We start from the raw sequence: 25,394 nt of genomic DNA, 5'->3' as shown, positions 1-25,394 counted from the left end.
TCAATTCCCTGGAAGACTGTTAAAGGCACCTGGATCAGTTCTTTGCTCAAAAAGATGATAAGTTTTGGGAAGATGGAATTATGAAGTTGCCTGAAAAATGGCAGAAGGTAGTGGAACAAAAGGGGGAATGTGTTGTTCAATACAGTTCTTGGTGAAAATGAAAAATGTGTCTTTTATTTGTACGTAAAAACCAAATGCAGTTTTTGGCCAACCCAATATATTTTGATAAATGTTTTTCAAAACATAAAATAAAACAAAACACTGCTATGAACATTTACTTTCAGGTTTCTTTGCGGACATTGAGTTTTAATTTCCCTAGAATAAATAAGTGCAAGTGCCGGGTCATATGGGGAATGCATATTTTGTTTTTTAAGAATTGGTCAAACTCATTTCCAAAGTGGCTATAGACTTCTTGCATTCCTACCAGTCATATATGAGCAATCCAGTTTCTCCACATTCTCACCAGCATTTGATGTTGTCATTATTTTGTATTTTAGTTCTAATAGGTTCATTTATAGTGATCTCTCATTTTGGTTTTAATTTGTGTTTCCTAGTGGCTATTGATGTTGAAAATAATTTCAAGTACTTATTTGTCATTTATCCTCTTTGATGAAATATCAATTCGTGTCTTCTGCCCACTTTCTAATTGGGTGGTATGTGTTTTTACTGTTGAGAGTTCTTTATGTATTCTAGATGTGAGTTCTTTGTCAACTATAAGGTTCGCAAATATTATCTCTTATTCTGAAGCTTATCTTTTCATCCTCCTAAGAGTGTCTTTTGCAGAGCAGAAGTTTTTAATATTGATGAAGTTAAATCTATGAATTCTTCCTTTTTTGAATCACACTTTTGGTGTTATGTCTAAGAACTCTTCATCTAGTCCTAAGTCCCAAAGATTGTCTCCTATGTTTTCTTCCAAAATTGTTTATGTTTTACATGGAAGTTCATGGTACATATTGAGTTAAATCTTGTACAAGTAGTGTGGTTGAGACCAAGATTCTCTCTTTCTCTCTCCCATCTACGGATGTCGTGTTTCTCCAGCACTATTTGTGAAAAAGTCTATCCTTCATTGCATTGCTTTTGCATCTTTGTCAAAAATCAGCTGGGCATTATTGTGTGAATCGGTTTCTGGGTTCTCTATTCTGTTCCACTCTTCTGTGTGTATTCCTCCGCCAACATCTCACTGTCTTGATGACTCTAGCTATGAAGAAAGTTTCAAAATCAAGTAGAGTGATTCTTCCCACATTATACTTTTTTTTTCCCAAAACTGTTTTTGCCATTCTAGCTCCTTACCTTCCATATAATAAGCTTAGAATAAACTTGTCTAGATCTACAAAAAAATTCTTTCTGGGATTTTTATGCAATTGCATTAAATCTGTAAATAAATTTGAGGAAAAGTAACATCTTTTATATTGATGTCTTTTAATTATATTACATTGATGTAACGTAATACTGATGTCTTTTAATGCTTAAACATGGTACATCTAATTTATTTAGATCTTCTTTGATTTCTTTTATTAGTACTCTGTAGTTTTCAGCATACAAGTTCTCTACATGACTTGTTAAATTTATAGCTAAATAATTCTATTTTTTTGAGAAATTGTAAATGGTATTGTGTTTTTAATTTTGTTTCCACATGTTCATTGCTAGTATAAACACACAAATATCAATCACATTTCTATGTACAAAAAGTAAATATGTGGAATCCAAAATTAAAAACATAATACCTTGACTTCCCTGATGGTCCAGTGGTTAAGACTTTGCCTTCCAGTGCAGGGGGTGCAGGTTTGATCCCTGGTCAGGGAGCTAAGATCCCACGTGCTTCACGGCCAAAAAACCAAAAAACATAAAACAGAAGCAATATTGTAACAAATTCAATAAAGACTTTAAAAATGGTCCACATCAAAAAAAATCTTAAAAAACTAAAAAATAAAAACATAATACCATTGGAAATTCCCTGGTGGTCCAGCAGTTAAGACTCAGCACTTTCACTGCCATGGGCCCAGGGGTTCAATCCCTGGTCAGGGAACTAAAATCTCACAAGCCATGCAGTGTGGCAAAAAAAACAAAACCAAAACCAAAACAAACAAACAAAACAAAAACAAAACAAAAAAGCCTCACAATACCATTAACAGTGAGATGCTACTACCCACCTGTTAGAATGGGTAATGTTCAGAACACTGATAAGACCAAATGCTGATGAGGATGTGGAGAAGCAGGAACTTTCATTCATTACTGGTGGGAATGCAAAATGGTACAGTCACTTTAGCAAATAGTTTGGCAATCTTTTACAAAGCTAAACAAATTCTTACCATACCATCCAGCTATCACTCTCCTTGATATTTAACTGAATGAGAGGAAAACTCATCTCCACCCAAAAACCTGCACACAAATGTTTATAGCAACTTTATTTGTAATTGCCAATGATTGGAAGTACCCAAATGTCCTCAATAGGTGACTGTATAAAGAAACTGTGATATATCCATACAATGTAAATTTTCCAGCAAAAAAAAAAAAAAAAAAAAAGGAAATGAGTCATCAAGCCACAAAAAGACATGGAAGAATCTTAAATTGCTAAATGAAAGAAGCCAGTCTTGAAAGGATATATACTCTAAGATTCCAACGCTATGAGATTCTGGAAAAGGAAAACTATGGTGACAGTAGAAAGATCACTGGTTCCAAGAGGTTCAATCAGTGGGTGGCTCAAGTTTTTTGCTCCTTTGTGCATGTCTGTGAAAGCACCATGAGTATTCATTTTTAATGTTACAAATGAATTTTAGCAATTAGGCAACTTCACAAATATGTAAACTGAAAATAATGAGGAGGGACTGTAATTTATCTTTGTCTTCTGGCTGCTTTTAAGATTTCCTCTTTATCTGGTTTTTAGCAGGTTTATAATGATTTATCTAGGTGTGTTTTTCTCCCTGCTTGGGGATTACAGAGCTTCTTCAATTATTCACTTAATGTATTTTTTTTATCAACTTGGAAATAGCATTGCCTGCAATCTCTTCAAATATTGCTTCATTTTTACTTTCCTCTTCTTCTGGGACTCCAGTCTCTACATATGTTAGACTCTTACACTGCATTCCCTATGTCTCTTATGTTCTTTTCTATATTTCCCATGCTTTTTCTCTCTGTGATTCATTCTGGAGATTTTCTATGGACCTACTTTCCAGATCACTAATCTTGTATTTTGCTGTATCTAACCTACGGTTAAACTCATCTGTGGAGTTTTTTGGTTTTGGTTGTATTTTTTTTTTATTATTTTATTTTTTTTTAAATGGAACAAAATTTACCATCTCAACCATTTTAAGTGTACAGGTCAGTACTGTTAAGTACATTCACATTGTTGGTCAGTCAATCTCCAGAACTCTTTTCATCTTGCAAAACTGAAGCACTGTACCTATTACCCAATAACTTCCTATTTTACCCCTCCACACCCCAAGCTCCTGGAAAACACCATTCTGCTTTCTGCCTCTCTGAATTTGACTCAGCTAGATTCCTCACATAAGTGAAATCGTGTAGTATATGTCTTTTGTGACTATTTCACTTAGCTTAATGTCCTTAAAGGTTCATCCATGTTGTAACACATCAGAATTTCCTTTTTAATGCTGAATAATATTCCGCTGTATTATAGACCACATCTGCTTATTGGTTCATCCATCAATGGACACTGGTTTGCTTCCACCTTTTGGCTGTTATGAATTATGTTGCCATGCAGACTAGATTTTTTTTTTAATTGGAGTATAGTTGCTTTACAGTGTTGTGTTAGTTTCTGTTGTACAATGAAGTGAATCAGCTATGTGTCTACATATATCCCCGCCCTCTTGGACCTCCCTCTCACCCACCCCCATCCCACCCATCTAGGTCATCATACAGCACCAAGCTCAGCTCCCTGTGCTATACAGCAGTTTCCCACTAGCTATCTATTTTACACATGGTAGTGTATATATGTTAATCCTAATCTCCCAGTTCATTGCTATGAACATGGGTATACAAATATCTCTTTGAGACCTTGCTTTCAATTTTGGGGGGTGTATACTCATAAGTGAAATTGCTGGATCTTATGATAATTCAAGTTTTAACTTTGGGGAGGAACTGTCATACTGTTTTCCATAGCATCTGCATCATTTTACACTCCCAACAACAGCACACAAGGGTTCCAGTTCCTCTACATCCTTGCCAAAACTTGTTATTTTCTGGGGGTTTATTGGGTTTTGTTTTTTTGTTTGTTTTTTTAAAAAAAATAGTAGCCATCCTAATAGGTGTGAAGTGATATCTCATTGTGGCTTGACTTGTGATTCAACTTGTGATTCCCTTATGAATAGTGATGTTGACCACATTTTCATATGTTTATTGGCCATTTGTATATATTCATTGGAGAAATATCTATTCAAGATTTTGCCCACTTTTTAATTGAGGTTTTAAAAAAAATTGTTGTTGTTGAGTTACAGGAGTTCTTTACATATTCTGGATATTAACCCCTTACCACAGGGGTCCCCAACCCCCGGGCTACGACCGGTACTGGAACCAGGCTGCACAGCAGGAGGTGAGCGGCAGGCGAGCAAGCGAAGCTTCATCTGCCGCTCCCCATCCCTTGCATTACCGTCTGAACCATTCCCCCCCATCACTCACATTACTGCCTGAACCATCCCCCCCACTTTCCATGCAAAAATTGTCTTCCACAAAACTGTTCCCTGGTGCCAAAAAGGTTGGGGACTGCTGCCTTATCAGATAAATGATTTGCAAATATTTTCTCACATTCTGTAGGTTGTCTTTTCACATCCATGGGGTTTTTAACAGTGGTTTTGCATCCGTGGGGTTTTTTTTAATTTTATTTTATTTATTTATTTATGGCTGTGTTGGCTCTTCGTTTCTGTGCGAGGGCTTTCTCTAGTTGCGGCGAGTGGGGGCCACTCCTCATCGCGGTGCGCGGGCCTCTCATTATCGTGGCCTCTCCTGTTGCAGAGCACAGGCTCCAGACGCACAGGCTCAGTAACTGTGGCTCACGGGGCTAGCTGCTCCGCGGCATGTGGGATCTTCCCAGACCAGGGCTCGAACCCATGTCCCCTGCATTGGCAGGTAGATTCTCAACCACTGCACCACCAGGGAAGCCCCATCCGTGGGGTTTTTAACGGTGGTTTCTGTTATTGAATTTTTATTTGGTTCTATTTCATTCATTCTAGTTCTCTGCAGAAACTTCCAATCTCTTCATCTCTTTTATTAAACATGATAATGAAATGATCCAATGTAACTCCAATATCTGCATCACTTGTAGGTTCTTTCTCTAGTACATTTGTTTCCTGGTTTGGTTAAATTTTTTGTGATTCCTTAGAACGCCTGATAATTTTTTATGCTGGACATTGTGTATGAAAAATTTTAGACAAAATTTGAGGTTCATTAATGTTATCTTCCTCCACAAAGAATATATTTAGCTTTCTGTCAGGCAGTTAGAACAGGGACACATCACCTTATCCAGTCTGGGTCTGAATGATTCAAAGTTGAGTTTCAGTCTTTTGGAAAGGCTAGTCTTTTTCTGGTTTGCTCTTAACTCACGTGTAGCCCTCGCATGGCATCAAGAGGAAGCCTGGGGTGTTTACCAGGGCTTCTCCTGTTTAGTGGGCAATTAACTGAAATTTTTGCCTCCCCAGACTCATGAGACTGCCAAAAGATCTGCTTAGTTTCCCAGCTTCTTAGCTTCTGGCACCCATGCTGCTTCCGAATCAGCAAATGTCTGAAGGGAGAAGTGGAACAAAATGCTGAGTTCAGCTCAATGTGGCTTTTATCTCTGGGATTTTACACTCTTAAGTCTTGGCTGCTTTGGTAGCCCTGACGTCTACATTTTGTCTCTCCAGTCACTATGAGATTGCTGAAAGTTCAACTCAATTTCCCAGCCTCTTTGCTGCTATTTCCTGCTCTTGGACCCATACCACTTTCAAATTAGCAAATTCCTCAAGGGTAGAAGCACTGAAGAATATTAGGTTCACCTGTATGTAATTCCTTCTCTATAGCATCAGGGCCCCTTAAGTTCTGTCTGCATTAATAGCTCTCCAATGCTTTCAAACTGATTTGACTTCTACCTTCTATGGCATTTTAGTTGTTCTCAGTGGTCTGGAACATGCTATTCTATCATTGTCTGATACCTTTACCTGCACTTAAAAATAACAACATGATTGTTAAAATGAAAGAAAAAAAAAGAAAAAGAAATCAGTACACAGGCTGAAGGCCAAAGTCAGGAAAAATTTGCAAGCAAGCTGAAAGGCAATGCTAAAAACTTTAATAAAAAAGACAGAGAAAAAATGAGAGTCAATCCACCAGGTAGAACATCCAAGTGATAGGAGTTCCTGTGATGTCAGAGCTAGTGAAAGTGGGGGAAAATTGAAAAAAAGGTCCCAGCATCAAATAAACTCACCAGACTTCAGATTGAAAGGGACCACTAAAGGAATAGTTGGGGGAAAATTCCAGTAAATGAAAGAAGACTCATGAGTATTCAGAATACCAAAGGTAAAGGAAAAATCCTAGATGCTTCTAGAATGGGAAACTTTCAAGTACCAAGGAATGAGAATCATACTGAATATAAGTCCTCACATCAGCAATAATCAAATGACATGACAAAGGAACAATACCTTCATAATTCTGAGGGAAATTTATGTTAATATAGAATTTTATTCACAGGCAAACTATCAATCAAATATGAGACATGGAATGAACATAAACATTTTCAAAAAGACAAAGACCTAAAGTTTTCTTCCCATGTACCCTTTCTGAGGAAGTTACTCAAGTATACGCTTCAAGAAAATAAGGAAGGAAAACAAGCCAGGGAAGGAAATGAAATCCAGAAAGCAGTTAATATAACCCAGGTAGGGAAAGGGGCAGTGATCAGTAAGGGGAAGTTCCAGAATGAGAATTGGCCAGCTCTCATAGACAGCAACTGGTCCAGGCTAGACCAGGAAGTTGTGATGGTCCTCAGGGATATCTCTGAGAAAGGTGGATTGATTTCTGTAGGTGGTATCAATGAAAGCCTGGGTGACTTGAAAGATAAGATGAAGACATCTTTCTTTAAAGGTACTTCAGGATTCTAGGAAAAAACTTCTGTTTAGGAAAATCATGGTTAAAACATAAACCATGGTTTGAGTTATTAATAGAGTATAGAAAAAGATCATCAGTTTGATCCAGATACCAGAACTATCTTCCTTTCAGTGGAATAGAGGTCATAACATTTGACTATAAAGAGGGAAAAGTAGTTCTAGCAACCTCTTGACTAGGCAGAGAATAGTATCAATATTTAGAGTTGGACTAATGTAAACACTATACATCTATTTTCAAATTTCATAATCAACCCATAGACAAAGCACGTAAGACTTAAATACAGTAAAACGTGTTATTCAGTATGAAATAGTAAAAAAAATTATAAAGCAAAACTTGAGAGGTAGAAGATAGAAAATGTGGTACAGGGCAGGGCATGGGGCTAGTGCTCTCATCTTACTCCATATGGAAGTAACACATCCTGACTAAATTTGGTACAACCAAAAAAACTGATGTTTACATGTCTTCCCCCCACCACCCCGGATTGCGCTAGTAGTTACTGGGTATACTATTTTGTCAAGACTCATCAAAATGTACATTTTTTAATGGTCACATTTTATTGTATGTAAATTATACCTCAGTAGATATTTTGGAATTAAACATTAAATTAAAAATATAACAAGTAGAAGAATAAAAATACATAATTCTGAAAAGCTGGGGAGGAGAAGAATAAGAAATGAGGGATAAATTAGTCAAAGCCTTGTTTTTCTCAACAGGGAGTTAATAAATGTTTAAAGTTGGAAAATCAAGAAAAGAGGCATTTAAACAAATTAGAAAGTCTCTCCCGTTAAAACAGTGTGCCATTTGTGCATAGGTAGATTAATAGAACAAAACAGAAAATCCATAAATAGTCCCAACTGGGTACACAAACTTAGCATATTATAAAGATGTCATCTCAAACCAGAGGGGATAAGCTGGGTTTCTTAATGTGTTATAAAGTGTCAGGATAACCATATGGAAAAAGATAAAAAGCAGATTTATTCCTCACACTGCACATCAGAATAAATCCAGACAAATCAAACATAAAACGTTTTTTTTAAAAAGAAACCATACCAATACTAAAAGCAAATTTGAGCAAATTACTCTACAACCAGGATTGGGGAAGTTTTCCTGACTCAAAATCAAAGACCACTAAGCTCATGTCTAAAATACCAAGGAGCCAACTTGAGGAGGCTCCTACTGGCCAAAGCAGAACCGTTGGAACATTGACAATTCTGACTTTAAAAAAAAAAATCAATTACAATGTGTTAAGTAGATCCTGATTCAAACCCACTGTTAAAAAATCAGAGACAACGAGGGAAATTTGAATACTGAATGACATTTGCAGAAATTAGGAATTTCTGTTAGTTTTTTAGGTGTGATAACAATTTAGTCAATTTGGAAGTGGTGCTGAAATATTTAAGGACCAAATGATCCAGTGTCTGGGAACTGCTTCAAAATACTCCATGAGGAGAATGGGGTGGGAAGATAGATGAAAGAAATGGCCATCCATGGGTAATAGCTGAGGCAGGGTAATGGATACACATGGGTCCATCTTCTATTATTTTTGTATGCATTTACATTTTTCCATAATAAGGCTTTAAAAGGTGTAATAAGCTTTGCTGATTATTTATGGATACACTGCATAGTAGATATGAATTTAATCAACAACATTCAGCACCAGAAGTGATGCATGATTTCCTTTTTAAATCAGATCCAATCCTCTAAGCTTCCACTGGTTAAAATGTTAAGAAATTCAAACAAAATCGTGTCTGGAGGATGGTGCTTCTCTGGAGGATCATACCAGAATCTTTGGAGCTTACATGTCATCTGAAAACAGCAGATAGGTCTCAATTCTTCAGCCCGTGGAAACATTCACCGTTCAAGCCTGTGGAGTCTGTCCGTCACCTGGGGATTTTTGGCTCCGCCCCCTAAGACCTCAGGTTTTTGCACTCATTTCCTGTGACACTTCACCTCTTCAGGGGTGCCATCACCTCTCCCTTTGGTTGGACCCTGCTCGGGCTGTCATAACAAAAGACCACAGACTGGGTGGCTTACACAACAGAGATTTATTTTCTCATAGTTCTCGAGGCTTGAAGTCCAAGATCAAGGTGCCGGCAGGTTGGGGTTCTCCTGAGGCCTCCCTCCATGGTGTGCAGACGGCCGCCTTCCTTCTGTGTCCTCACGTGGCCTTTCTCTCTGTGTGGACACTCGCGGTGTCTCTTCCTCTTCTTATAAAGACACCAGGCTTATTGCATCAGGGACCCATCCTTATGACCTCATTTAACCTCCACTGCCTCTAAAAAGGCCTTAACTCCACACAGAATCATGTAGGGGGTGAGGGGTCCAACATATGAATTTTGAAGGGACACAATTCAGTCCACAACAGGCCTCCTTTTGCTCCTCCCCAGGGGGCCTGGACTCTTAAGCAGAGGTCGCTGCAGTAAACATGTCTTCTGGGTGCCCGGCACCTCCATCTGGCCTGAAGCGCAAACCCATCACTGACTCTGCAGGGATGAGAGAGGCAAAGGCCTGGCTGCCTTGGGGTGCGAAGAACCAAAATGAGCCCTTCTGGGATTTCTCACGGTTTCAAGAGCAAAACATACACTATCTCAATAAATGTACATATGCCAACTATGCCACAGGGGTGAGAGTCTCTGATTCGTTCTCGCTAAGGAAACTTCTAATAAGGGATAAGAGGTGCGGGCAAGTGACAGGCTCCCTCCCCTCCAGGAGTCTTTGTACTTCTATATGATTGTGGAACTTGACTCAAATGACTATGCTAAACTTACACATTTTCCAACGTCCTTACTCTTCCTGTTTTTACTTACAACTTCTCTAGAAGAGTGGTTCTCAAGCATGGTCCCAGACCACCTGCCTATCCGTTAGAAATGCAAACTCTCTGGCCCTCAGAGCTCCTGAACCAGAAACTCTGGGATCGGGCTCGGCAAACGGTTTTAACAGACCCTTTAGGTGATGTGACACACGCTCAGGATTCGCTAGATCACTGAGGTATCTACACTTGGAAGGGCTGTGCAGCCTCACGGCTCCTTCCTCTCTCCTGAGCCCCAGCGCTCTCCACAGGGTGCCTTGGGGCTCTTGCCACAACAGCGGGGAGGCCGGCATGTCTTTTCAACTCCTTATAACGAACTTGCTTTTGGAGTCTGAGCTACCATTAGATCCTCTTCCTTCACATTATACAATCATCTCAGCATGCAACACGGTGGCTCATACATAGTATGGTACTTCACAAATATTGATTGAATGGATAAACTATTTCATGCATAAAACTATAAAAACACTTACCTTGATGCAGATGCTTCATGTTCAGTTTTATGCAGGTTACACATATGCTCTCAGATGGCCGAACTTGATGAGCTGATCTTGGCGGATTATTGTCTAAGACAAGAGTTTGGTCTTACTTCTGGCAGATCCCAGGAGGAGCATTCTCTTAGGCTACACCCAATTCACAAGAATGGCTTCAACACAAACAGTGGGGTGAAAACTCCTGCATCTGGTTCTCCAGAATCATATCAAAGGGTTGGGAGTAGAAATTAAAACGAGGGTGTTGTACTTCAACACAAGGGAGATTATGACCGGACTCTTAGGCGATAGCTACCTGCCCTGCCTTTTGGCCACAGTACAGGGTGAGTCAAGAGGAATGGAATACTCAGCTCTTGTCAGTCACTGGGTTATACATGGATATGCCATGATGCACACATCACAGAGCTACCGTTGTGTTTCTCAGTTTCTGCACAGGTCCCATGCTCGTATGGATCGCAGTGTCAGGAATCAGCCTCTGGACACAAAGGTGGGATGGGTTCTCCCACAAGTACGAGAACCTCTGACCACTTCACGCTCAGCTCCCACCCCGTGACTCAGAGGTCCTGGCTGAACTCGCTCCCCGGCGCTGGACGGGGCCTTCTGTCTAAACACTGACCACAAGCTGCACAGAACCTGTGACTTCCTGTGGGGCGTGTGAAATCGCAGGGCTGCTGCCTTTCCTTCCTCCTGGCCTTGGGGCAACGAAGGGCTCACCGAGGAGGGAAGACAACATTACCGAGGGAACCACATCAGTCTCACGGGGAAGAGCGAGGGCTTCTTACCCATCAGGCACTGCCACGTCGGCCCCTGATATTTGCCAATTATGTGGTCTGCCTATCCTGGTCTCTCTCATGTTTGTTTTTTGCGTTTTTTGTTTGTTTGTTTGTTTTTTGCGGTACGCGGGCCTCTCACTGCTGTGGCTTCTCCCGTTGCGGAGCACAGGCTCCGGACGCGCAGGCTCAGCGGCCATGGATCACGAGCCCAGCCGCTCCGCGGCATGTGGGATCTTCCCAGACCGGGGCACGAACCCGTGTCCCCTGCATCGGCAGGCAGACTCTCAACCACTGCGCCACCAGAGAAGCCCCATGTTTCTGTTTTAACGAAAACAATAAAAAGTTCTAAAATCCAGGTTTCTTGATGAAAATATCAACTAGCTAAAATAGAGCAGAATCTGTACCTCCTTTGCCTCCCCATCCCTGGTAACATTCTGGTAGAACGCTGTCGTAAAAAAATTAAAGTTTTTAAAATTAAAGTTTTAAAAACTATTTTAAAACACCAATCAAAATAATGTGCACTAAGGTGTAGAAAAACCAGTCTGGAGATGAACAGACCAGGTCCTAAGCCTCCCTAGGACTACCCCCTAGCAGGTTATTTCACTTTTTAGGAGCTTCAGTATATTCTTCAGTAGAATGTATCAACAATATTTACTTCAGATGATTCTAGAGTGGATTAATTCCCGAGTGGATGATTCCCGAGTGGTGATGGAGAACTTAAAAAGTGGCTCAGAACTGAGATGTGCTGTGTGAAATCCACAATTTCAGTCTTAGTGTGGAAAAAAGAATGTAAACTATCCTATTGTTTAAAGTCTTGATTACATGTTGAAATTAATATATTGAGTTAACTAAAACCATGTTAAAATGGGCACAATTAAGTATATGTTGTGTCTTACACTAGAGACTGACGAAGTGATGGTTTATGCTGCCAGCTGAACTTACTCGTGTTCACATCTTAAAAGCTGCTGCTGGGGCTTCCCTGGTGGCGCAGTGGTTGAGAGTCCACCTGCTGATGCAGGGGACATGGGTTCGTGCCCCAGTCCGGGAAGATCCCACATGCCGCAGAGCGGCTGGGCCCGTGAGCCATGGCCGCTGGGCCTGGGCGTCCGGAGCCTGTGCTCCGCGATGGGAGAGGCCACAACAGTGAGAGGCCCGCGTACAGAAAAAAAAAAAAAAGCTGCTGCTGCTGCAACTACCCAAGTCATTAAAAAGTATCCCAAGATTGTTGACATCATGTACTTTTGGGGGTTCTTTTCTTGCACGGTTAACTGTTTAAAAATTGCCATTACTCACCTGTGAGAATTATCACCATACTAGAAAACTAAAAAAGAAAAATAAATCTGATACTGACATTGACAGATATTACTCACAAACCCCAAGAGCAAAGCAGTATCGGTTCTCACTGTTGGATCTTTGAAGAACATTATACATTTGAACTTAGTATCTACACCAATACCTCTTTTCTCTGCTTTATACACTAGCATCCCATTGTTTAAACAAGGCTGGAAATCTGAGACAGTTTTGGATCTGGGAAAATGCAATCAGTCCTCTTTTGCAACCAAGAGGATTGACTAAAGGCAGAAAGCCCCCCAGAACCAAATGGTCTCAGGACCAGGAGGACCTGCTCACTTCCTGTGATGGGAAAGTCCCAGCATTCCTACTTGGTAGCTGCAGGGTTCCCTGGGGAGTCAGCCATGGTACTGGGAAAGAGGAATCAAAGGTAGTGAGGCTTCCAGAGGGGCCCTGGGTGGGGCGTGAGGGGAGCTCTGCAGTGAGTGAGCACCTCGTGTCCTGGAGAAAGTTCCCGTCCGTGTCCTTGCCCATCCGTTCCTGCTGCAGACAGTGACTCTCCAGATTGCTGCCTAAATACCTACTTGCTCAGAGGTTCATTCCCGTTTACAAGGAATACCAAGGCTGTTTTGCACTCGGGCTCAAGAATGTTCTCAAATGGCCCATGGACTGTTTACCAGCCTTGTTCATATCCAGTCCCAACAAACCTCAAAGGTCGTCCTCCCCTACATCCTAACAAGCCTCAAGGGACCTCCTCTACAGCCCAAAAAGGTCAGTCTCAAGGGTATGGGCCTGACCAGCCATGGAAGTTGCCCATTTCCTTCTTCTGGTCCCTTCCATACTGAAAGCAGTCTGTCTATGGGTTGAACCCACTTTTCCTAGATCACTTGGCACCTCACAGAGCTACCCCTCCCGCCTCTAATTCTCTCTCCAAATAAAGACAATAAGCGGTGCCCCGTCTTCTCTTCTACAGGCCAAGCAGACGTGTGTAAAAGCCCCTGGTACACGCCTGGGGCCTAGCAGACACACACACAGTGTTTGCTCTCATCATGGTTCTTAATGACTCCAAACTGGATTGATTAGTGCAACGATCTTCAGAGGTTTACAATGACTCCTCCTCATTATCTTTGGTAGCTTTTCTTTAAACCAGTCTTCTCGGGAACTGGTCTGCGGCCCTTCCCAGTCGGTCCCTCACCTGTGCCGAGGCTGCGGTTGGTCTACATCCCACGATGGGTGCATCCAGCCAGGTGTGACCTGACCAGAACAGGGACATCCTCTTCTCCCACTTCACCGCTTTCTCCAATCAGTCCAAACACACACCAGCCCTTTGGGCAGCCACATTGCTGTTTTTGCTAAAAAGTAGAAACCTTTCTGGTTGCAGTGTTACTGAAGGCTCTGCTTTAGCATCCAGAGCACACTGAGCACTGGTTTTGGAGCTGCCCCTGTAGACAGCACCCTGCACTTCCCCAAGGAGGTCCACACCTCCAGACATACAGCACCCAGCGATGCTCAACCCATCAGACTCACCCAAATGCCACCAAGCTCCCGGAAGTTTACGAGCATCCACACCTACTCAACGAGGCACCCTGGCAGGGCAGGTTCAGGGACAATTAGAAGGCCTTCCAGCAGGCAGCACTGAGGAAATGTCCTCGACGCCAGGAAGAGACACGAGGCCCCAACAGGACAAGGCCCTTTGGAAATGGGACAGTTGACCCCACCTGCTAAGGATGAGAAGGGGATCTGGCTCAGCAGGACGGCTCTTGTGGCCCTTCCTAGGGGACAAGCACACGAGCCAGAGGGATGACCTGAGGACCCGATCCAGACCCCAGCTTCCCAGGGGTAGAGGCTGGCCCTCCGTGGGCAGATCAGTGCTGGGTCTTTAGACATGGCAGCTGTACTGCTGGAAGGTTCCCCCCAGCCCCAAACGTGACCACCCCGCACCACCTGACCTGTGAAGCACATGATGTTTATGGATCTCTGGGTTTCTAAGAGCTCGCAGTGGAAGCACGTCTCAGCAGCAGGAATCCATCTCCGGGACAGCTTGTCAGGCTGATTCCCCCAAGGGGTGAAAGGTTAACCCTGCAGCTCTCACTGGGGGCTGGGACCCAGCTGGCTGGCAGTGACGTGGTCCGTCTGTCCTAGAGCTGAAGGCATCAGGGTCAAAGATGAAGAACCAAGGATGTCAACAGAAAGAAACAAAGCACGTGCTACAACAGGATGAACCTCCACTCTGTGAAAGCGAAGGGGCCAGAGACAAAGGACACACACTGCAGGATTCCACTGACACAGAACGTCTAGGAGAGGCGCGGCCACATGGAGAGAAAGTGGTGAGGGGTTGCATGAAGTTTAGGGGGATGGGAGGGGAGGGGACCGAGGGACAGCGGCAAAGGGGTGTGGGCTGTCTTCCTAGGGCGATAACCGTGTTTAAACATGGATTGTGGGGATGCAGCCACAGCCCTGAAGGACTAAAGGCCACCAAATTGTCCGTACACTTTATTTCTATTTTTTTAAGATTTTTTTTTGATGTGGACCAATTTTAAAGTCTTTATTGAATTTGTTACAATATCGCTTCTGTTTTGTTTTGGTTTTTTGGCCGCGAGGCATGTGGGATCTTAGCTCCTAGACCAGGGATCGAAACCACACCCCCTGCATTGAAAGGCGAAGTTTTAACCATTGGACCGCCAGGGAAATCCCTGTCTGTACACTTTAAATGGTGAATTGTGTGGTATGGTTTATCTCAATAAAGCTGTTCATAAAAGAATCAAGGCAGGATTTAGTATCTTTATTGTAGAAAAGTTGTTTAGTACTGTTTTCTAAGGTCTGTGTTACGTGACTTCCAAACACACTTAAGGAGAGAGCGGCATTGCTTTGCTCAAGCTGTATCCACGTCAGCCCTCTGCGAGACTCCTGGGGGGCACGCTGCCAGAAGTTCACAACTCAGACCAAAATAAAAATAATTTTGTATCATTTTGTGCTGGACCACCTAATTCAAACTTCCTGTAACCAAGCAAACTAGGAGATGAGACTTAGCATCAAGGAACCGTGCTCTTCTTACAGGAAGCCAAGTTGCAGCCGGGGGACTGGTGAGTCTGTTACAGGACCCCGGTGGCCCATGCCCAGCATGTGAGACGCTCACAGCCCTCCCGGGGCCTGGCTACCCCAGTGCGCTTCCTCACCAGCCCCACGCTGCACAGGGGGCTGGTGTCATCCTTAGATTAACATCAGGGTTTTTATTTCAAGCTACTGAAGCAAACCACCGGGAAATTCTCTGAGGAGAGCAGTTAGAACCAGTCTGAGCTCACATGCAGGCTCGGTATTCAGATAGAAACAGACTGAACCAGAGAGCACCGTGCTGTCGTCAGGGTATCAGAGAGGATAAATGAGGTGGAGTATGAGCACAGGGAAGTTAGGAGAGGCAGAGGCAAAGCTGCAAGAGTTCCAGGAAGATTCTGAAACGCAGATACGACAAGACCATCTCACAGTGAAGGGCGAGGCAGACCGGCTGTGAGACTCTCCTGTCTGAACACACGTTACTTCTCCCATAAGAAAATGTAATGACTATTGTTCCCAACTTAATTCCTTAACAAAACACAGTACCTACTTCTCCTAAAATGAAGCATGGGCATTGTTTAAGTCCTAGATGGCAGATAAAGCAGCAATGTCACCGCACCCTTGAATGTGACACCAGATCAGCGGGCTGGCACCCCTTACAGGGGCTGACTTGACCCTGGTGGCCTCCTGCAAGTGAAACCTCCACCGATGAAGCGAAGTTGGAACAGGGGCCATGAATGACGGGGTCACCAGATGTTTATTCCCTGTCACCCACACCAGCTGCAACAAACAAGTAGGAAGAGAACTAACTTGCTCCTTGGGGGGGGCCTAGGTATTTACGAGTTTATTTTCACCTTGAAGAAAGAACGCGTTTCTAGTATGAAGCACAGAGGAGTTAGCTGACTAACGCAACTGAGGAGGGGGCTCGGGCAGGGTGCTGACACCCATGACATAGCCTGGCATCTATCCAATGAGGAATGCTCCTGCCAGGCTATGGGGGGTTGATGGGGCACACCCGTGGGTGGGGCTGTGATGACCTTGCACTGAAGGAGCTCCAGTGATTAGGCCTAAGGTCATGTTTATGTGCCAATTTGAGAAAGCATCCCTTTCATCGTCCTGTTAGCTACAGAACAGACAGCATGCATGTAAAATGAGCCTTACTCCGTTTTTGGCTTCAGGAACACGGTGATCAAGAGCTCACCCATCAATTTCATTCTAAGATCTTCGAACAAATGTTTGCTGCTTTCGTAACCTGTGCCTGGTGAGCCCCTGGGCCATCCCTGTTAGGGAGACGGCAGGATCTAGGAGCCGCCCGCTCAGGCCAGGGGTGGCACAGGGGAAGGAGGATCCTTAGAGGAAGGAAACATTCTGGAGGAAGAGAATATATTTGAAACTCATGCCACGTGAAATAGGTGTCATTTTTACTTTATTTAAGGACAAAAGAGGGGAGAAGAGGGACAACAGTAATTTTCATAATACACAGAAGACGAGTTAGCACTGAAAACAGAAGGCTGTGTGTGTACTCGCCACCAGTCTGCTTTGCAGCTCTGATTAGTAAACAATGCAGCTTGTCATTTGCATTACTGTTTAGCAAATTTATAATTGGCAAAACTGGGGATTATGAATCACCGTAAGTGGACTACAACTAAGACAAAAGCCTAAATAACCCACAAAAAAATCACTTAAAAATAAACCATAAATACGTGATGCACATTAGTGTAACAAAACCATTTTTTTGTAAACATTTTCTTCAACACAACATGGGCATGAGAAAAAGTAAAAACACTGCGCTCGATACAGAGAGACTCTGCTTTAAACACAGAAAGGTATCACTTATTAAAGCTTTGACTAAACCTAGAGCCATATTGGTATTTTGTTTGGAAGAGTTGTCATAGTTTTCCATGTTCCACGTTTAACGGTATCAGCATAACACTATCTTCTTCTGTTGATTTTGCCATCTTTGCACTTCTGTGAAGTCACTACCCTGTTAAAGGAAAAAGATCATCCCTTTCTCTAGAAGAAAGACAATGCGACAGCTCGCCATCTTTCATGGAGAAACCTAACCGGGCGCCTGCTTGAAGCTGTAGCAACACAGTCTGATCTACAAGGCGGGGAGGCCACGGAGGGAGGGATACCACGGCCGAGGAAAGCACACCGCGGGCACCCACACCCAGGGGACCAGTGGCTGGCTGACCGAGGTCAGCTAAGCCCGGCGATGGATTCAACCATGTTCAACTCCACCACCACCAGGTGCTGCCCAACTAGGACAGGCCCACCCTGACCTGAGCTCGGAGCCCATTGCCCCTGAGGGAAATGCGGTTTTTGTCAAGTTCTCAGTACTCGGCAATTCCAATGAAACACCATTTGCATGGTCTGTGTCACAGCCCTTGACTTACAGACACTGAGCTTCAAGTCTGGATGATGCAGACCATGAGGCCTCATCCCTTTTTGTATCTTCCATGTCGGCATCAGAAGTTTAGTATTTTTTCAAAGACACTTGCCCAACTTTTACCTTTCGCTAAAGTCACGGGAGGGGCTACAACTGACCCCGTCTCGGGTCCTTTCTCCTCTGCCGGCGCACGTGTTCACTGAGACACATTTCATCTTGGGTCAAAAGCCAAACCGAGTAGGGAATCGCCAGCAGTGATGTGATTGTGACTGCAGTCCCATGGTGACGGAGTCTGGCCTGTCTCAGAAGTCCCTTCCAAGGGTGGGATTAACTCCCCAATCTTCTCTATGTTCAGTATGAATTAGTAGAAAAGAACTATCTCTTTCTGCCTTAGACATCAGCACTACACCAAAGTCACACACACGGAAAACCTGTTTCCCCGGCCTTGTCCTTCCAGCACGGAGGCGGGTTTTCTCAGTGGGTCCTGTTGTGGCGCGTGTACGCAACCAGCTGTTGTTTCTGCATTTGTGAGTGTATGTACTTTTCACTAGGGTTTGAAATTCACAGGAGAGCCTCCAGCAAAAATGCGAACCCAGGAGGAAGAGAATGACGAGTGAAAATGGATGCCAAATGGGATGCGAATGCCAGGCCAAGCCTCAGCAAACAGGTGCAAGTGACTGTTGGAGGAAAACCTCCACTTACACGTCATAAAAGAAAATTCGCCACGGAGGAGGAGTAAGCCTATGAAACACCGAGCTTTTGTTTGGTGGATGCAACATTCCCATCAGAACTCAACAACAGGAAAGGCGGACGGCAGAGCCATGGTGCGGAGCGCTGCTCCTTTACCAAGTAATTAAATCCTCAGAGGAAGCGAGTGACCAGAAGCCATGAAACCAATTATTACCCAAGACATTTATTACAAATGTCATGAACATATTCATAAAGTAAAACTGGTTTAAAAAACAGAGAGAGAACGGGAGAGCAAGTGAGAGAACGAGAAAAGCCAGGGCTTTGATATCACACCCAAAACACAGGAAGATGCTATCTTATGAATGGGCAGTATTAACTACATTCTTAAAATAGTTTTAGTGCATTGCATTTTTTAGAAAAAGGGAAATACCCCCGGCCCCAAGGAAAGGTTCCTGCAACACTGTTAACAGTTTGTGGGGCTGTCCCCGTATGACCACCTGTCTGCAAACCCCGATTTGAGAACACTGAGGCCCCTCGCGCTGTGGGTGATGGCCGCCCGTCCACCACCACGGGTGAATCTAGTGGAAACAGCGCGATCTGCTCTCTCAACTGAGAAAGCAGACGCGCGCATCAGCAAGACAAGCCTCGTGGCTGTTTCCCATCTTCAGGGACAATTTCTCTTGTGCCTACTGAGACCTGTGATGAAATAACAGTCAAACTTCAATTGGATAGTTTTGGTATTAAGATTAAATTAAACATTAATGTTTTCCTCCAAAAACATATAAACTAAACCACCTCTTAATGCATTAAAAACAATGAGGTAGGCGAAAAAATAAACACGTGGCTGAAAAAAAATTTTTTTCCCTCCGCAAGTGCAGACCGTGGTGAAACTGCTGTTGCACTTCTAGGTTTAAACAAAAATTAAACCTTTGACCGAGGCAGTGCTAATACTGTCACACAACGAGGTTCTGGCCAGGATACAAATGCACACCTTTTCCTTTTTTTTTTTTTTCTTTTTTTGAAGAATTATCTGCACATGATTTAGGCAAAACCTGGTACACAGAAAATGACTGAGTTCTTGGCCAAAAAAAAAAGGATTCCCAAGAAACCAAATGCCAAATGGGTCCCTAACCCACCCACCCCACCTCCCAAGCCCCACCCACAAAAAAGTTATCCTAGTAACTGTGTCTTTCACATTTTATAAATATTAACTTCTTAAACCTGCACCTTCTTCTTTGTCCACATATGGTCACATTACAAAAAAGAAATGTCAATTAAATACATTGTTAATGTTACTATATTAAATCTGCTCTTGGCTTCAGTGACCTGCTCGTCCGAGCACACTTTACACCCGCTGTGTCCACTTCTAACCACCCGCCGGCGTGTCTGTTCTCCACCTGCAGACACCCCGGGACAGAGTCACAGACGAGGAATTCTGGAGCTGGAGGGAAGGTGTTTGCATTCTGCCTGATGCTTGATTCCAACACCGATAGCACCTGATGGTAGAGTCTCAACAGCACCAGCTGCGTTGCAGCCTTTATTTCGAACAGGACAAGAAGAGAGTGGGGATGAACTGGTAAGAGCGGGCAGGAGGGGAGAGGAGACCCCCGCCCACGCGGCCTGGGCGGCTCCAAGCTCCAGTTGCCAGGAATTCCAGGTTCTCATCTTGATGACTCCGGGGCCGGCATCCCCGCCCGCCACTCCTACCAGCTCAGAAGAGAGGTCCTGCCCAGCGTCATGAAGTACACCTGGCTGCTGCCCCCGGACCGGACCGAGGCGAAGAACACCTGTAGAAGGAGAGGGGAGGAGAGGAGAGGGGTCAGCAGGACCCTGGTCCCACAACCCCAGGGGCCCCTCCCAAAGGAAATCTGGGGTGATGTCCATTTGTCTGTGAAGGAGCCAGTTTTCATCTTGACCAGGAAGGCTCCTTAGCCAACGGATGACTCCTCGTATGTTGTGCCCTATTGTGAGAACGCAGAGGAACAAAGGCGGTGTTCCCGAAACGGGATCATTTGTGTTCACCTCCACGGCTAATGCCTTCTGAAAGATGAATGGGATTTTGGCAAACTCAATGCGCAGTGGGGAGGCTCCTCAGCTACCTCGTTTTTCTCTTTTAGAAAATGAAGCTGAGATGTATTAGTTATTTCATATGACTCTACAGTCAAAGTAATGTAATTTAGTTTTGTTTGTTTGTTTTTTTTTTTTTGTGGTATGCGGGCCTCTCACTGTTGTGGCCTCTCCCGTTGCGGAGCACAGGCTCCGGACGCGCAGGCTCAGCAGCCATGGCTCACGGGCCCAACCGCTCCGCGGTATATGGGATCGTCCCGGACCGGGGCACGAACCCGTATCCCCTGCATCGGCAGGCGGACTCTCAACCACTGCGCCACCAGGGAGGCCCTGTAATTTAGTTTTGTGCCTTTTATTAATAAAACCCAATGGATGTGACATCATGAATGATAAAAATATTTAAATGCCTGAGGTTCAAAGAATATCACAGTTATGGCTCCACTGAACATACTTAGGAAAGTGTAAGCCAAAAAGCTGGCAGAATCCTGGGTTAGGTCTGAGGTTGTATGGATTTTCAAGGTAAAAGATTTAGGAGGTATTATGTAGGGGAAAAAAGGCCAAGTGCACCGGCAAATGGGCTAGAGGAGTGCAGGAGGAAGTGGGCTGGTGGTGATGCAGCTCTTGAGTAGGAGAGCACGTGGCTGGGCAGGAGGCCCAGCTGACAAGGAGAAGTGACAGCTTTCTTCGTCTGAGAAGTCAACCTGAGGTGTGCTTGCTAGGAGGTTTAATATATTTTAACGTGAAGCAAAAGGGGGAAATGTTTCTAAGGCTGCACTGGGCTGCCCCAGGTGGTCAGACATATTTTTATCCAAGTGACAGAAGACAGAGAAAATTTGGGCTTAGAAAAGGCCCGAGGGGTCAACACCCTTGGCCAGTGTCTGTTCCACTCCAAGGCTCATGTGGGGAGGGATGGAGTCCATCCCAGAGAAGACAAGGATGCGGCCAGTTTCAGAAAGCAAAGGTTTTAACTGGGGCTTTGATGCCCCGGGGTCTCACCTGCAGGAAGTATGCCTACTTCTGCATAAAATGATTTCCCCTCTTAGGCATTTATGCCACACAATGAAGTTATTTCACTACTCAAAAGGTAGACCAACAAGTGGTGTATTTCTGGTACGTATCAGGGGAGAGGAAGTTTTACCCTGTTATTTAAATTTGCATGAGGGTTCCTTCTAAACACAAAAGAATTCCATCCATCTAAACTGTTAGCTTTAACCTTCTCTATCCCTAAACCAAATGTGGCCTAGGCAGGCCATCTAATGGGGAAAAAACCCCGTAAGACAAAAAACAAAAACCCAACATAGGATGATTTCTGCAGAGATAAACATCTCTACCCCCTCAACAAAAACAAAATAAAATGTATCATGACCTCCATGAACAGGCCTAAAAAGTCACTACTGAAAAGTTCCTTGATAAATTTGTTTCAGAATCTATCAAAACCCCAAGGAAAGGCTTCACCAAACTTCATGGAAAATAAACCATTGCTAAAAGATAGTAGCAACTAAAAAGAATCTCTGAGGAAACCGTTACCTTGTCGTTGCGTTCACATAAGAATTTCAGTCTTTGAGCCCTTTTGTGCATAAACACACCATCCAAGTGGCCGGTCTCCACAGACCGGATCTCTATGGCCTTTTCTCCCCAGCCCATCGTCTGATTGGATCGAATATACGCTTTTTGAGAGGAGAAAACACGTATCGTTAAAGGTAAGGAAACAGCCGTGGAAAGAAACTGCTCAGGTCTCTCTCTCTCTCTCTCTCTCTCTCACACACACACACCCCACCCCTCTAAACAGCTAGTATTTGGGGGTTTTGTTTGCAAGTAACTCTGCATGTGCACCCTCATGGTCCATCCTGGGAGGCAGTATTTGAATCAACAGTTGAGGCAGTCACGCCGGAGCATCACCTGCCCACCCGCCACGCCATAGCTTAGCTCGTATTTTCATCACACTAGTTACCAGGGAGGCAGCGAGAAGGAAAGCCAAGTGGACAGAACCAGTGACGTAACTGCAATTAAACCAAAACAGTTTGGGGATATAAACTTGGAGCCGTGAGGGTGCCAGAGGTCAGCCTTCGCTGCTGAACGCACAGGGACGGTCAGGAGGCTGAGTGTCGACTGCGGCTGGGCCGCGGAATGGCAGGAGTGATCACTTACCCTTCTGTCTCCCCTCACGTCCCACACATCAGTCAACAACTACACCTGCCCTACTGCCCCTGGCTGTCTTAAAGATTAAATGAAGGACTGTGAACGACAGAGTTTTAAAAAACAATTACTTGGATTTTGTCCTAACATAAGACTATTACGTGTGTCACGGTCTACAATCTAACTTTCCACCATCTACTGCCAGCCACTCTGTTAAGTGGCCAAAGGGTCTGAAGAACACGTAAAATCAGTACGCAAACTGCACGCCTCTTTAGGAAGGGCCTTTTCCTGTCAGGGACGCGCACCTACAGACGTTGGCATCTCTCCCCACTGCAGAACCACATCCTTGGTAATCCTTCCATACGTGTTCACATAGACCCCTTCGTCTTCATAGCACACCAGAAGCTCCATTCCATCCGTGTTGGGGAGGATGATGATTGCGTGGGGTTTGATGCTGCACTGGATCTAGAGAAGAGGAACAAAGTACAGGCGAGCACGTTTGTGGCTACTTCCATCCCTGCAAAAGGACTCAATAAGAATGTCTTGGGGAACGAATGCACTGGTTCAGATTCCTGGTGATAAACACAACACTGGATAACACTGTGGAAAACCCATGTGATATACATATATATCTGAAAGTCCACCTTTGATAGGTCCTATAATCTACTAGTTCACGTTTTCGGAGCCCCTGGAACATATTTGGATTGGGGGCTCCATTTAATAAATTATGTTCCTCTAACCAGTCCCGACCCACGGAGGTTCTGACCTGCCAGCAGCTGCCCAACCCTCCCGTGTTAGTGAAAGCAGGGCGAGGAGGTTTTCAGGAGGGCTTCAGAGCCAGGAGAGTGGCTCTCCACTTGGCTCGGAGCAGAGCGCTACTGAACAGGGGCGCCATTTAAATACTCACCCCCACAGCACAGGGAAAGCAAGGGACCCCTGCTTGTGTTAGTTCACTAAGCAGAGTAAAGAAAAAAGTCAAAATAAAATGAAGCCAGTCAACCAACCATAGAGTGTGGGTTCTTTCTTACGTGTGTTGGTAGATAAATGTCATAGACTGATCCTGAATCCACATCAACAGCATGGAATCCAGCACAGGATCCATAGATCACTTTCAACCTCTGGCCTTCCTCAACAGTGAGATCCACCAGTAATGGCTTATGCACCAAATCTCCAAATGACTACAAAGAAGCAACGGACAGAGCAGCTGTGAGACGAAGCAGAATTTATTTCTGATGGTTCAAACTGGAGAAGCCAGACCCAGGCACACCGTTACTCAATTACTGAACCACCCTGGCAAAAACCGCAAGCAAAACTACTCTGTACAGTAAGTCTTTAAGTTATTTTGCTCTTATCTGTCAGTCAGCACCAGCTACTCCAACGAAGACAATGGAGACAGAGCTGCTGCACGATACACGTAAGGAGAATTTTTATCAGTGTGATCATCACAGTCTCTGCTGAGCTACTCAAACCTCCACTTTAATTTTCCAGCTAGAGTGATAAAGCTAACGAGAGGCTACCATGTACCGTCACAGCCTGGTGGCCTCAGTTTGTCATTAACGTCAACACCTATAGCTCATAAGGCAGATTTGAATAAGGTATTTATTTATAAAAGCAACTAGTACAGTTGCTGGTACCTGGTACATGAAGGTAATTAAGACCAGATCTCAGAAGATAATTATAACTATACAATCAACAGCTTTTAGTCAATTAATATGTGGTTTTATTTTTTAAAGCAAATATGATAACCTCATTTATACTGCTTTTCTGGGGAATCAAGGAATAAGCAATCTAAATATGTCAATTTTCCAAACAATGGAAGCCTACCCTTAATAAAATATATCAAAACTATTTAAAAACGTAAGTAAATAGAATCTTTTTGGATACAAAATTCTTAACTTCTTGCCCTGCACTAAAACACCCCCGGGGGACAAAGCTTAAGGTTTTTTGTCTAATAGCAGAAATGATGTTATTAAGTGATTTATAATATCTAATGTTATAGTAATATCATTTTCGATTAAGAATTTTATAAATTTGTATCTAGTGCAAACTCTAGAAGTATAAAAAAGAAATATTAAAAATATCCACAAGGGCTTCCCTGGTGGCGCAGTGGTTGAGAGTCCGCCTGCCGATGCGGGGGGCGTGGGTTCGTGCCCCGGTCCGGGGGGATCCCACGTGCCGCGGGGCGGCTGGGCCCGTGAGCCATGGCCGCTGGGCCTGCGCGTCCGGAGCCTGTGCTCCGCGACGGGAGAGGCCACAGCAGTGAGAGGCCCGCGTACCGCAAAAAAAAAAAAAATCCACAAAAATAACTGCTAATATTTTTCTACGGTATTTTTCTTTGAACAAAAATGGTATATTATACATACTTTAATACTTGTTCTATTTAATGTGTAATAATGCATTCCTTGTGTCATCAAGAGTTTCTGTAACTTCATTTTTAATTAGTCCTCTACTGAACAGATATACCTTAAAGCTGCCTATTGCTGGATACCTGTCAAAAACATAAACATCTACATCTTTATACACGTCCATGACTTTAGGTGGAAGGTGAAGGTCTGCTTCTTAAATGGAGGTGGTGTCAGTCTGTCCTTTCAATCCAGGTGTCTGTCCAACAT

The 25,394-nt window shown here is 43.9% G+C and overlaps 1 protein-coding gene across 15 annotated transcripts in view; it reads right to left on the bottom strand.

Moving 5' to 3' along the window:
• Positions 1-19,858: 19,858 nt before the first annotated feature.
• The window catches only part of MAP4K4 (mitogen-activated protein kinase kinase kinase kinase 4), a gene marked incomplete at its 5' end in the record, with an annotated part of 173,932 nt that continues 168,396 nt past the window's right edge, over positions 19,859-25,394 (bottom strand). For 12 of the 15 annotated variants that reach the window (XM_079721334.1, XM_079721329.1, XM_079721330.1 and 9 more), the window contains 4 exons: positions 19,859-20,366; positions 22,174-22,313; positions 23,088-23,247; positions 23,811-23,960. In XM_079721334.1, coding sequence (XP_079577460.1) covers positions 20,283-20,366; positions 22,174-22,313; positions 23,088-23,247; positions 23,811-23,960 — 534 coding nt within the window. In that variant the 3' untranslated portion in view covers positions 19,859-20,282. Of the gene's footprint in view, positions 20,367-22,173; positions 22,314-23,087; positions 23,248-23,786; positions 23,961-25,394 lie in introns of all 15 variants that reach the window. The other 3 variants (XM_079721336.1, XM_079721341.1, XM_079721331.1) reach the window with 1 other exon arrangement.

This window comes from Hyperoodon ampullatus, assembly GCF_949752795.1.
Source record: "Hyperoodon ampullatus genome assembly, chromosome: 15".
In the NCBI taxonomy this organism is placed as follows: domain Eukaryota; kingdom Metazoa; phylum Chordata; class Mammalia; order Artiodactyla; family Ziphiidae; genus Hyperoodon; species Hyperoodon ampullatus.
This window is presented reverse-complemented; position numbering and strand designations above follow the sequence as displayed.